The 11,561-nt window shown below is 56.1% G+C and overlaps 1 protein-coding gene across 7 annotated transcripts; it reads left to right on the forward strand.

Moving 5' to 3' along the window:
- Nucleotides 1–1,773: 1,773 nt before the first annotated feature.
- Nucleotides 1,774–11,479, forward strand: CORO6 (coronin 6). 7 transcript variants are annotated; one of them, XM_053211636.1, is made up of 13 exons: nucleotides 1,774–1,925; nucleotides 3,687–3,903; nucleotides 5,050–5,310; nucleotides 6,706–6,828; nucleotides 7,289–7,418; nucleotides 7,511–7,692; nucleotides 8,297–8,416; nucleotides 8,850–8,969; nucleotides 9,388–9,492; nucleotides 9,581–9,726; nucleotides 10,055–10,112; nucleotides 10,222–10,452; nucleotides 10,547–11,479. In XM_053211636.1, exons 3-13 carry the CDS (start codon nucleotides 5,113–5,115, stop codon nucleotides 10,670–10,672), a joined length of 1,539 nt encoding a protein of 512 aa, XP_053067611.1. In that variant the 5' UTR covers nucleotides 1,774–1,925; nucleotides 3,687–3,903; nucleotides 5,050–5,112; the 3' UTR covers nucleotides 10,673–11,479. The 7 variants fall into 7 exon arrangements, with proteins under 7 accessions (XP_053067611.1, XP_053067615.1, XP_053067613.1 ...); XM_053211638.1 differs by having other exon boundaries at nucleotides 1,775–1,925; nucleotides 10,550–11,479; XM_053211640.1 differs by lacking the exon at nucleotides 8,850–8,969.
- The last annotated feature ends 82 nt before the right edge of the window (nucleotides 11,480–11,561 follow it).

The following is an 11,561-nucleotide window of genomic DNA, read 5'->3' on the forward strand; positions in this document are numbered from 1 at the left end:
TGTGTACTTGATCAACAAAAGTGGGGTGGTGCTGGAGCAGGTGAAGGGATTGGAAGAGAACACTGATGATAAACATGGAACGATTCTCACTGATCTCCATCATGCACATCCTTAACAGCTGAACTCAGTGGGGGGGGGGGGGGGGGTGAGGGTATGGATCTTAACTTTCTACCTCCCACAAAGTAAAGACTGGATGGGCAATAGAATCACTAAAGATTATTTCAGACATTGTGCCTCCAATCAAGTGACCAAGCGGGAACTTGGCCTGGTCACCTGAATGTTAGGAGAATGAATAAGCAAAGGAACCAAAAATTCCTCTGCCATGTGTGGTACAGAGCGACTGCTCTGGGACAGCTGCTGTGACCTGCCCCATCAGGGACTAGATTTTCTGGGTGGCTGACCGCTGGACATTAGTGAGATAGAGCTCACAGACTTTGAGCACAAGCCACCTCAGCTCACTGAGTGGTTTCCAGAAATGAGGTATGACTTTCTAACGAAGTACAAGCTCTTAACCCCCTCCTGCGATTAGAAGCATTGAATGTCAATAGTGGAAGAAGGGAGATGAGGTCAACTGGCAGTTCTCTAAAACAGGCAGGGTGTGGGAGGAGAGATTCTCCACTAATCCCACTCCTCCATAGACCCTTCAGGAGCTATTTAGTGGTGCCAGTCATCATATACAAGGAAGCACTACTGTCTAGGGAAAGCTCAGTTTCCAAATTGCTAATAATGTACTGAAGTTTCCAGAGGAAACACTGCCTTGAACTAAGATGAAGTCTGCCTGCTGCTTTCTGAATTATCCAAATCAAGTAGAAAGGGCACATCACTGGGCTCTGGCTGGAGTGCCAGAATGCATGATAATGGAGGCAAGGTCATTTCACAGATTTTCTAGGGGTTCCCAGAGTCACCAATCTGTCTAGATAAGCTCAGTCTTTCTGGCCAAAGCAAACGAACCAAATCATGTCTAAGTTCCCAGGCCACCTCTCCCAGAAAATGACTTTATGAAAAATGGAACCCATGCTTGTCTTCTACAGATTGTAGTTCAGAGCTCAGCTAATAGTTCAAATGGTTAACCACACAGGAAAGCACCAAACCCAGTGGCTTCTCCTGCTAATTAGTTCTTTATGCCTTGGCTCCACCCACCCAACTCTCTGTCAGTCTTTGGCACTCTGAAAAAAGCCAGAGGGCAGGGCTGACACATGCCTGGTCCAGGTAATTATTGCAACTCCCTGCTCCTGTACCTGGAGAGCACCCCTCCTCTCAGATGATAGAACTGAAGGCAGGATGGATTAAAAGAATCCTGCTTCCTAGTCTCAAACTCTTGTGTCTAGAATGCAGTGCTCCCGGCACCTGGATGGCTCAGTCGGTTAAGCATCTGACTCTTGACTTCCACTCAGGTCATGATCTCACAGTTTGTGAGATGGAGCCCCTTGTTTGGCTCTGCAAGTTTGGCGTGGAGCCTGCTTGGGGTTCTCTCCTTCTCTCTGCCCCTCCCCTGCTTGCTCTCTCTTTCTCTCAGAATAAATAAACTTGAAAAAAGGGGAGGGGGCTTTAGAATGGAGTGCTCTTTAAAGAGGAGGAAAGGAAAGGGAAGAAAAGGTCACTTCAAGGTAGAAGGTGACATATCAAATCCCTTCTCTGCCAACAAGTCGTGCAGAGTTGGAAAGAACCTGACCCAGCTCTCTTTGTTTTACAGCTCAGAGAACTGCACAAATGGGGTGATTGAGCCAGGGCTAGAGCTCCAGTTTTCTAGTTAGTCCAAGCATCCTTTGTGCCACAGAGAGTATCTCTCAGGATCAGCACTTGTGAGATAAAGTAGCATTATCCTTCAAGAGGAGGCAGAAATGCATGGTGCTGAAAAGCATGGACCCAGATGCCAGACCACTGGATAAAAGTTTCAGCTCCACCAACTGCCAGCTGACTGATGGGTAAGCTACTTAATCTCTTTGTACCTTAGTTTCCTCACCTCTAACATAGGGATAATAATAATAGCTATCACAGAAGACTTATCAGAATGTAATTAATATGTGTAAAGACCTTAGAACAGTGTCTGGCACACAATAGGTGTGAGCTATTGTTATTAAGGAGCAACTGATTCACTCAGGTCTTTTCCTCCTAATCATGTACCTGGAATCTTTAGGTAAAAGGGAGACTCATTGCCCTTAAGGCCCTCCATGCCATGAATTCTTTCTGGAGCACCTGTAACAGTTTCTGGTTCTGTTACCCTACAAGCCACTGGATACTTGGAATCTTCCTGAGAAGGACCCTTGTGTGGGCCTTTGAGCTTTCCACCATCTTCCCTCCCCAGGGCTGTTCCGTTGATCCCCAGGTGTGCCCTAGAGAAGAAGAGGTAATACCTGGCCTCATGCTGGCCTCCAAGGGCCTTATGATCCAGAGCAAGAAATCCAGGCAGTGGGTGGATACTGGGTGTACAGCAGCTTCAGGGACTAGTTGTTTTTCACTGGCTGTATTTTGATTAGGTTTCTTTTTATTTCCTCCTTAGTCTTTTTTTTTTTTAACTTATTTATTTTAAGAGAGAGAGAGAGAGAGAGAGAGAGCATAAGCAGAGGGAGGGGCAGAAAGAAAGGGGGAGAGAGAATCCCAACCAGGCTCTGCACCAACAGCGCAGGGCCCAACAGGGGGCTCAAACTCATGAACCATGAGATCATGACCTGAGCTGAAACCAAGAATTGGATGCTTAACATAATGAGTCACCCAGGCGCCCCTTTAATCTTTTTGTTGTTGTTGTTGTTAATGTTTATTTACTTATTTGTGAGTGAGACAGAGCACTCGCATGTTCAGGGGAGGGGCAGAGAGAGAGAATCCGAAGCAGACTCTCAGCCATGGGCACAGAGAGCCCGACTTGGGGCTGAACCCACCAACTGTGAGTTCATAACCTGAGCCAAGTGGATGCTTAACCTACTGAGCCACCCAGGCACCCCTATTTCCTTCTTAATCTTGATCAGTACTCAGATCCATGGATCCCAGCGGGAGTGAATGAGGGCTGGGACTTCCCTGGAACACAGCTGGCCATCAATTCAAACAAATCCCGGAAGACTTAGGAGTCAGGTTGGGCGTCTAAAATTTGGTTGTTGAAGGCCTGTGGCAGCTGCTTCTCCTTGCATCTGGTGTTCCCATGGGGTCAAGGTGGATTCACTCCCCCACCCAGTCTTTAGGCTGTGTTCTGCCTTGCTCCATGGAATCCTCTCTAAAAGGGTGAAATGCCTACAGTGCCAACGTCGTTACAGCCATTAATAACAACAATGACAGTAACATCAGTGCCCCCTGTCAGGTACTCTGGAGCTGCCCTGGGCCAGCCTAGGCCCTCATCCAAGGGTTGAAATGACTCCCTCAAAGCAGCTTGCGGGACCTCTCCCCAGGAGGGTCTGGGCGTTCAGTCCCGAAGACCGGGACCACCAGCCGGGACAGGCTAAATTGGGAGTGCGATTGCAGCAGAAATGCGGCGCGAAGGCACCTAATCTTGCGCGGTATGCCCAGCCCACCCAGGAGGCACGGAGGGCGGGAAGGAGTGCGTACAACCCGCGTGTACACATTCAATTACTTTTGACAGTTTTCTTTGGCCAGCGGACTGGCTACGGTGGCGCGGAGTCCACTGCGCTCAACTTTCCCGCCGCTGGAGGGGCGGGGCAGCTCTGGCCCCGCCCCCGCCACAGGCCCCGCCTCCGCAGGTTGATGGCAGCGGCAGCTGGGACTGCGGCGACGCCGGGCCTCAGAGAGCCGCAAGCAGTGGCTGGAGCGCTCAGACGAACACCCGGGCCCCAGACGCCGCGGACACCCGGAGAAGCAGTTCCGGCGCCCTGACGCCTCCCTCGGCCCCCAGCGCACCCCTAGCCCCCACTGCAGAGGAGTCGCAGCGTGAGCGCCCCTCGGCCAACTCAGGACCAGGTACCCCCCCACACACACGCTGCCACCGCAGCCAGCGGAGCGGGCGGGGTCTCCGGAGAAGCAGAGGTCTGCGCCCCCTCCCCCGCGCCGCCAAATTCGGTCCCGGGCGGGGCGGACTTGGTGTCTATATTTGGCCGGACAGCGGCCCGCGCGCCTGCAGGGCACCGACACCTCGTCTCCCAAGAACGCAGTGCTGGGGCAGGAGGCCCGAGGAGGGTGCGGGGAGGCCAGGCGTCAGGCCTGGGGCCATAGAAGCGGTGTGAAGGGCACGGGGAAGCCTGGGGCTGGGGAGGGGCAGGAGTCCGTGGCTGGGGCTTTGGAAAAGCTCGGTGAGCCCCCTGGGGTAGAGCACAACACAAACCCTGTTTGAAGAAAAGGATCTTCACCCTCCCCACTTCAGCCACCCCACTCCTGCAAATCTGGCCATAGCCTGGGCGTTGAGGACCCCACCCCAGGAAAGTTGAGTAGGAGAGAGGACGCTTATAAGAACGGGACCAAACTGTGGTAGGCAAAAGCCAGACCATAGTTAAAACTTCTTAGAGAAGCCAGTGAAGAGAAGCGTGGAAAGAGGAGAGATCCACTTACACTGTGTCCCCCAACAGGATGGGAGGAAATTGATGAAAATAGTAGCAGGAAAGGCTCAGGTTAGCTGACAGGAGGAACTTCTCCTTGGCATATTTTTAGAAACAGGCAAAAGTCCCTCTGCATGAACTGTTAGACATACAGGTTTGGGGATCTTGGGGGGGGGGGGGGCTACAATCTTAGCCCCATAGCTGGCCTTGAGCCAAGATCCCACAACCAGGGCCTCTGATTCTGGACAAGGTGCTGCTGGGAGATAAACGCTTCCTGAAGAGATGCTCAGCCAAGGCTGACAGCAGGAGGGCAGCCTGGCATGGACATTCCTCCCAAAATCACTTCAACTTCCAGGAAGCTTTCAGTCCCAAACTCCACTGTCTCCTGCCTGGGTCTCAAAAAAGTCAGTCCCCAAATCCTAACCTCTTGAATTAAGCAGCACTTTATAGGTGGCAAAGATCTCTCCCATACTTTAATCACCTGGAAGAAAGCTCCCTGCTTCTAGGACCTGACTTGTGGCCAGATAACCCTTCTCACTTGCCATCCTCTCCCTACTCTTCCTCCCTCCCACAGCTCACAGGACTAAGGACCAAAGGCATTTCTGGGCACTGAGATCCTCCACTTCTACCCACAGCCATGAGCCGGCGTGTGGTTCGGCAGAGCAAGTTCCGCCATGTGTTTGGGCAGGCAGCAAAGGCTGACCAGTCCTACGAGGATATCCGTGTGTCCAAGGTCACGTGGGACAGCTCCTTCTGTGCTGTCAACCCCAAATTCCTGGCCATTATTGTGGAGGCTGGAGGTGGAGGTGCCTTCATTGTCCTGCCTCTGGCCAAGGTGAGGGATGAAGGGAAGAAAGCAGTGGGGAAGACACTGGCTGTAGCTCCTGGGGACCCCTCCTTCAGTCAGGAGGGCAGTTTGTATCCACTGGCTGCTCCCTGTTCCCCAAGCCCTTGGGGACCAAGTGGGAGGCTCCCTCACCCTTCACAGAGCAGCAGCATCACAGTGCCCTGCACCCACTCATAGCCCATCCCTCACTCCATGCAGCACCCTGTTGCCAGCAGGGACCAGAAGAGTATTATGAAGATAGTTGGGAAGCAGTGGAGCCAGGGCCTGGCCCAGACTCTGTCCTCATCTCTCCTAATGCCACGCCTCCTCATGTTTTGGGTGTGGGATCTTTCTCCCCAGAGCAGGGTGATCATTGGATTAAATCACACCCCAGAGCAGCACACTGAGGACAGAGTCAAGCTCTTTCCAAAGAGTCCCTGGCCACCTCCCCACTGTGGTTCTTACAGTGGGATAGAATGAGAACGAAGGGCAGGGGGACATGACACATAAGGCCAAAGCCCTCCCTACCCCAGGGATGGAGGCCAGCAGTGACTGCCACCTTTGATGAGTGGCCTCAAGCCTCTTAGAAATCTCCACCCCCCAGGACGGCCACCTGAAGTCATGACCTTGACCTGGATCTGGCCCCTATACCTTGTTAAGGGAGGCTCCACAGGTGGCAGGGTCAGAAAGACGCCTGACAATAGCCAGTGACTCACTTGGGGACAATGCAGACATCATCTAAGGACACCATCCCCAGGGCTCAAATTTCAAGCTGGAGCCACTTCCTCACCCAGTACAACTGCCATTCCAATGCTACACAGCCACCCCACTCCCCTACTGCCTGGTCTGGACTGACTCCAGCCCCTGCAAAGGCTTCAGAGCCCCCATAAAAAGCCCATAAGGACCAAAGTAGATGAGCACCAGCTCAGGCACTAGGAGTAACTGCTGCTTGTGGTTCCAAGGTCAAACTAGTGACAAGGGGGAGACTTGCCAAGGGGGACAAAGGAAGGGCTATTGGCCACTGCATTCCATATTACCTCACCTTGACCTCTTCTACCAGGGGCTTCCTATAGACATTCTCACTGGGAGAACAGGCCCAAGAACAGCCTCCTCCTAATAGGTATTTTTGCAAGAGCTCTGGACTGAGAGTTCAAGTACTGACTCAACCAGTATCTTGCTCTGTGTCTTTGGCTAAGTCATTACCTCTCTGTGTCTGAGATATTAAATGACTTCAACTCTGCCTTCAGTGAAGTACAGGAAGTAGTTGGATGGGGCTGAAGGTGCAGAAAGGGGTTTGCAAAGAGAAAATAGGTGATAGAGTACTGAGATGTAAACAGGTCCACTGCCTACCCCCAAAAAACACACAGGAAAGTGATCCTATAGCTCCCTCTCTGACCCCTCCAGACAGGACGAGTGGATAAGAACTACCCTCTGGTCACTGGGCACACTGCTCCAGTGCTGGACATCGACTGGTGCCCACATAATGACAATGTCATCGCCAGTGCCTCAGACGACACCACGGTCATGGTAGGAGCCAAGTGGATGCTTCAGGGCAGTTGGGCAGGGGAAGGGGGGAGGGCTGCCTCACCTGTGTTAGGGAAGGTGGTAAAAGAGGTGCTAGGTCCTAGGGCCCTACCCTGCCCAGCTCCCAGGCTATATTTAGCCACATGCCCACCGGCTCCCAGGATGCACTTCTTAGGACTAATTATAGCCATGGCCAACTTGAGGCCTGAAGAGCAAGGGGGCAGTGCTCTGAAGTCTCCCTGCTGGGGTGTATAGAGAGGTCTCTGGAGAGCTGGCAGTGCCCCCTCCTGGCTCCCAGCTGCTTCTGCCTGGGGCAGGCACCATTACATCTTGCCCTGCATTTGATTTTTACCACTCAAGAGAGCCTGTAGGGTTGGGGTGCAGGGTGCGGAATAAGGGAGGAGTAGAGGGACAAAGCAGGCCCCTCATCCCACTTACCCTATGCCTTTTCCTCCCCACCTAGGTGTGGCAAATTCCAGACTATACCCCTATGCGCAACATCACAGAACCCATCATTACACTCGAGGGCCACTCCAAACGTGTGGGCATCCTCTGCTGGCACCCTACTGCCCGGAATGTTCTGCTCAGTGCAGGTCTGGGGCCTGGGGGAGGGGTCCCTATTGTAGATTGTGGGGGGGCAAGCAAAGGCAGGACCCAAGTAATAGTGACCGGCTGCTCTGGACAGGTGGTGACAATGTGATCATCATCTGGAATGTGGGCACTGGGGAGGTGCTCCTGAGTCTAGATGACATGCACCCGGACGTCATCCACAGTGTTTGCTGGAACAGCAATGGTAGCCTGCTAGCCACAACCTGCAAGGACAAGACCCTGCGCATTATAGACCCCCGCAAGGGCCAGGTGGTGGCGGTGAGTGCTTGGCGTGGCCATCCCCCAACCAGCTGTCAGGCCCCTGTACCCTTAATCCTCTGAGCCCCTAGTCCCAGCTCTCGCCTCCCCACCCCAACCCAAGGCCACCCTCCTTCCAGTGTCTGCAACCACTGCTCCCAGTCCTAAGTAAGCCCACAGTCCACAATTTTCTGCCCCGCTCCTGTTCCCTCCACTCCCCTGCATCTCAGAAGCTCAGAGCAGTGCTCTTTCAGTTGTAATTGAGCGAGAAGCTGCCAACTCTATCCCTCCACCAGAACCTGCATGAAAACTCCCGCACCCCTCTCCTCTCAGCTGGCACCCAGCGCCATCTTCCAGGGTTTGGAGCCCGACAGGGGCTCTCTGGCAAGCCCCTTTCTGCCCTAGTCAACCCACTGGGCGGCAGGGAGAGAGGGGACAACCCTCGTGCCTCATTAGTCCCAGCTCGGTACCCTGGCAGGGCGGCAGCACCTGCCTCACCAGCCTCAATTTTACGCGGGGTGCGGGTGCGTGGGGCACGTGCATGTCTGCGCGGAGTGCGCGTGGAGGGCGCGGCCGGGGCGGGGGCGGGCCGGCGGGCGCTCTAACCCACTAACCCCGCGAGCAGGAGCGAGCCCGGCCTCACGAGGGCGCCCGCCCGCTGCGGGCCGTCTTCACTGCAGACGGGAAGCTACTCAGCACCGGCTTCAGCAGGATGAGTGAGCGGCAACTCGCGCTCTGGGACCCGGTAGGCCAGGCCGCGCTGGGCACACGCGCTCGCTCCTTCGCTGGGCCTGCCAGGAGCGCCCTCCCAGGCCGCGGCCTGTGCCCGAGAAGGCGGAAGCGGAGCGGGGAGCTCCTGTCTGGGAAAAGCCTCGCTGCGACCCGGGGAGCCGGCAGACATCCCCTGCTCTAGGGATCAGCCTCTGAGGGTGCTTAAGGGCTCGGGATCTGCTGAGAGGCCCGCGCCTCCCACTCTCTCTGGGCCCAGACGCTCTCCAGGCCAGCGGCCAGACAGGGCCCCCCAGGAAGCTGAGTAGTTAGGCCCTCTTCTGTCTCCAACCCCCACCCCTACCCTGTCTCTTCCCCACCAAAATCAGCAAGCTGGTTGCTCGGCCCTCCAGGCTCTCCAGAGCAGGCAACTGGGTGACGCCTCTCCCTGTCTCCCCCCCTTCCCCCAGGAGAGGTTTGCGGCCCACGAGGGAATGAGGCCCATGCGGGCCGTCTTCACGCGCCAGGGTCATATCTTCACCACGGGCTTCACCCGCATGAGCCAGCGAGAGCTGGGCCTGTGGGACCCGGTAACGCAGCTGGAAGCTTGGGGTGTGTGCCCCGGGGACTGGCATCACGGGAGAGGGGCCAGGCGCCCCCCACCCGCAGGGCATGCCCACCTGGACTGGGCTGGAGGCTGCTGCCCCCTTTGCAGCGCCTGCCATCCCCACACCCACCCCTCTGCCCAGTTTTGCTGCGTCGCCTGAAGGAGCCCACGCTGGCACCTCCACCTGGTGATGCCGAGTCCCTGGGGGTGGTTTGCAGTGACTGCATGCTGCGCAGGGGTATATATGCGGGCGGGGGCGGGGGGGGGGGGCTGCGTTCTCCAGAGCTGCCTTGGGAACGCTTGGAGTTTGGAGCGGGTAGGAAGCTTAAAGGGGCTTTCAGGGGATCCAGAAATGGCACGTGGCCAGGGCAGGGCTGGTCACGCCTCCTGTGCTCGGGCAGAACAATTTCGAGGAACCAGTGGCACTGCAGGAGATGGACACAAGCAACGGGGTCCTACTGCCCTTCTACGATCCCGACTCCAGCATCGTCTACCTATGCGGCAAGGTGCTTGAGGCCGGGAGGGAAGTACAAGGGCTTGACCGAGATGTTGAAATTCTGTCTGGGAGAGTCTCTGACCCGACTGGTTTTGCAGGGCGACAGCAGCATTCGGTACTTTGAGATTACAGACGAACCACCTTTCGTGCATTACCTGAACACGTTCAGCAGCAAGGAGCCTCAGAGGGGCATGGGTTTCATGCCCAAGCGGGGACTGGAAGTCAACAAGTGTGAGATCGCCCGGTCAGCAGCCTTCTCGCTTGCCATGTCTGTCCCCACTAGCCATTGGGGAAGACACAGGGACTTGGGGGGGGGGGGGGGTGTGTGTCAAACAGGCTTGTTTCGGTGCCAGTCTCAGCATTAACTAGCTTAATACTCTCTAAACTTCAGTTTCCTCATCTGTAAAATAATATAAACACCCCATCAGAGATGTTTTACCAGCTGGGCCAATAATGTGTTTTGAAGTACAGAGCATGATAGGGGCTCAGCAAGTGTTGGTCTCCAACCCATTGATCCCAGGCAGAAAAGGGGGTGGGAGCCTGCGGGGGTGTTGAACCCCGCTCCCTTCCAGGTTCTACAAGTTGCACGAAAGAAAATGTGAGCCCATCATCATGACTGTGCCCCGCAAGGTGAGGAGGCTGGAAGAGGGGTTGAGCGAAGGCTCCGAGGAGGAAGGGAGCGGAGCAGGCCAGGCACTCTGCTAACACTAGGCCTCCTCTCTCCCCACGCTGCCCGCAGTCAGACTTGTTCCAGGACGATCTATACCCAGATACGCCTGGCCCTGAGCCAGCCCTAGAAGCTGACGAATGGCTATCTGGCCAGGACGCGGAACCCGTGCTCATCTCGTTGAGGGACGGTTACATACCTCCCAAGCACCGTGAGCTTCGGGTCACCAAGCGCAATATTCTGGACGTGCGCCCTCCCTCGGGCCCCCGCCGCAGCCAGTCGGCCAGCGATGCCCCATTGTCGGTAAGATGCGGCCTCGCTCCACTCCGGCCCAGTCTACACATCCCCCACTACCGATCCCTTCCAGACACAGCCTCTTCTCTCCTCTGTGCCCCAGCAGCAGCACACTCTAGAGACGCTGCTGGAGGAGATCAAGGCCCTTCGTGAGCAGGTGCAGGCCCAGGAGCAGCGCATCACGGCTCTGGAGAACATGCTGTGCGAGCTGGTGGACGGCACGGACTAGTGCAGCGCGCGGGGGGGAAGCTCCGAGCCTGGGGGGCCCTGCCGGACCGGGAGCACCCTTGGCCCCGCCCTGGTTCTTGGTCTGGAACTCGGACCCCGCCTCTCTGGGCTGGGGCCGGGGCGGGACTGGGAAGGGAACTCCGCCCCTCGCGGGAGTCCTGGACAAATGGAGCGTCGCAGAGACTCGAGTCTGCCTGGCACCCGCCAGGCTGCGTGCCTCGTCCGAGACTCAGCAGGAGCTGGCCTTGGGAGACCCGGGGTGACAGGAACCTCAGCAATGGTGCTGCTGCACGGCGAAGCGGTGTCCCCTCTGTCCCCCGGTCAGGGCAGGGGAAGTGCTTAGTATTAGCGCTATTCTTGGGGATATCTGGGAGCTTGGGCTTGACCTCAAAGGGGTGGCGATTCGATGGGTCTCCCCAGACCGACTGGGGTTGAGTTACGCTTCTCTTTCTAATCAGTTCACTTGATTTCACTACCCTAAGTGGTAAAACGTATGGGTGTCACCCCAGTTCTACAGACATACACAACCTGTTGGCTGTGGAGCCGAATCCACCGGCTACACCCAGCAGTCTATGGCAGAGGGCTCTCTTCCTTCTTTTCACCCACAGGGGAGAGGGCGGCTTCCTCACTGCACCCCCGCCGGAGAACTAATCAGAAAACTGGCATGGAAGCAGGTTCACACCCTCCTTCACGTCCCCCCCCCCCGCCCCCCGTTACCCACCCCCCCACTGCCCCCAGCCTTCTGCTGTGGCCTTGACCCTAGGAGGAAAACAAGACGTACGGAATGAAATATTTTACTAAGTGCTCAGTCTGTGCCTCCTGCATGGGTGGGGATGAGGGGGGCGAGACCCAAGCCTCTGTAAATGCTGTCCCCAGGCTTGGGGGGGGGG

Source organism: Acinonyx jubatus, chromosome E1, assembly GCF_027475565.1.
Source record: "Acinonyx jubatus isolate Ajub_Pintada_27869175 chromosome E1, VMU_Ajub_asm_v1.0, whole genome shotgun sequence".
NCBI lineage: Eukaryota > Metazoa > Chordata > Mammalia > Carnivora > Felidae > Acinonyx > Acinonyx jubatus.

Bases quoted from the DNA above. Each gene is read 5' to 3' on its own strand.
- CORO6 (XM_053211636.1), top strand. From the start codon at position 5,113: ATGAGCCGGCGTGTGGTTCGGCAGAGCAAGTTCCGCCATGTGTTTGGG. The intron at 6,829-7,288 runs GTAGGAGCCAAG...CTCCCCACCTAG, and splicing joins CAGACGACACCACGGTCATG to GTGTGGCAAATTCCAGACTA. The intron at 9,727-10,054 runs GTCAGCAGCCTT...GCTCCCTTCCAG, and splicing joins AACAAGTGTGAGATCGCCCG to GTTCTACAAGTTGCACGAAA.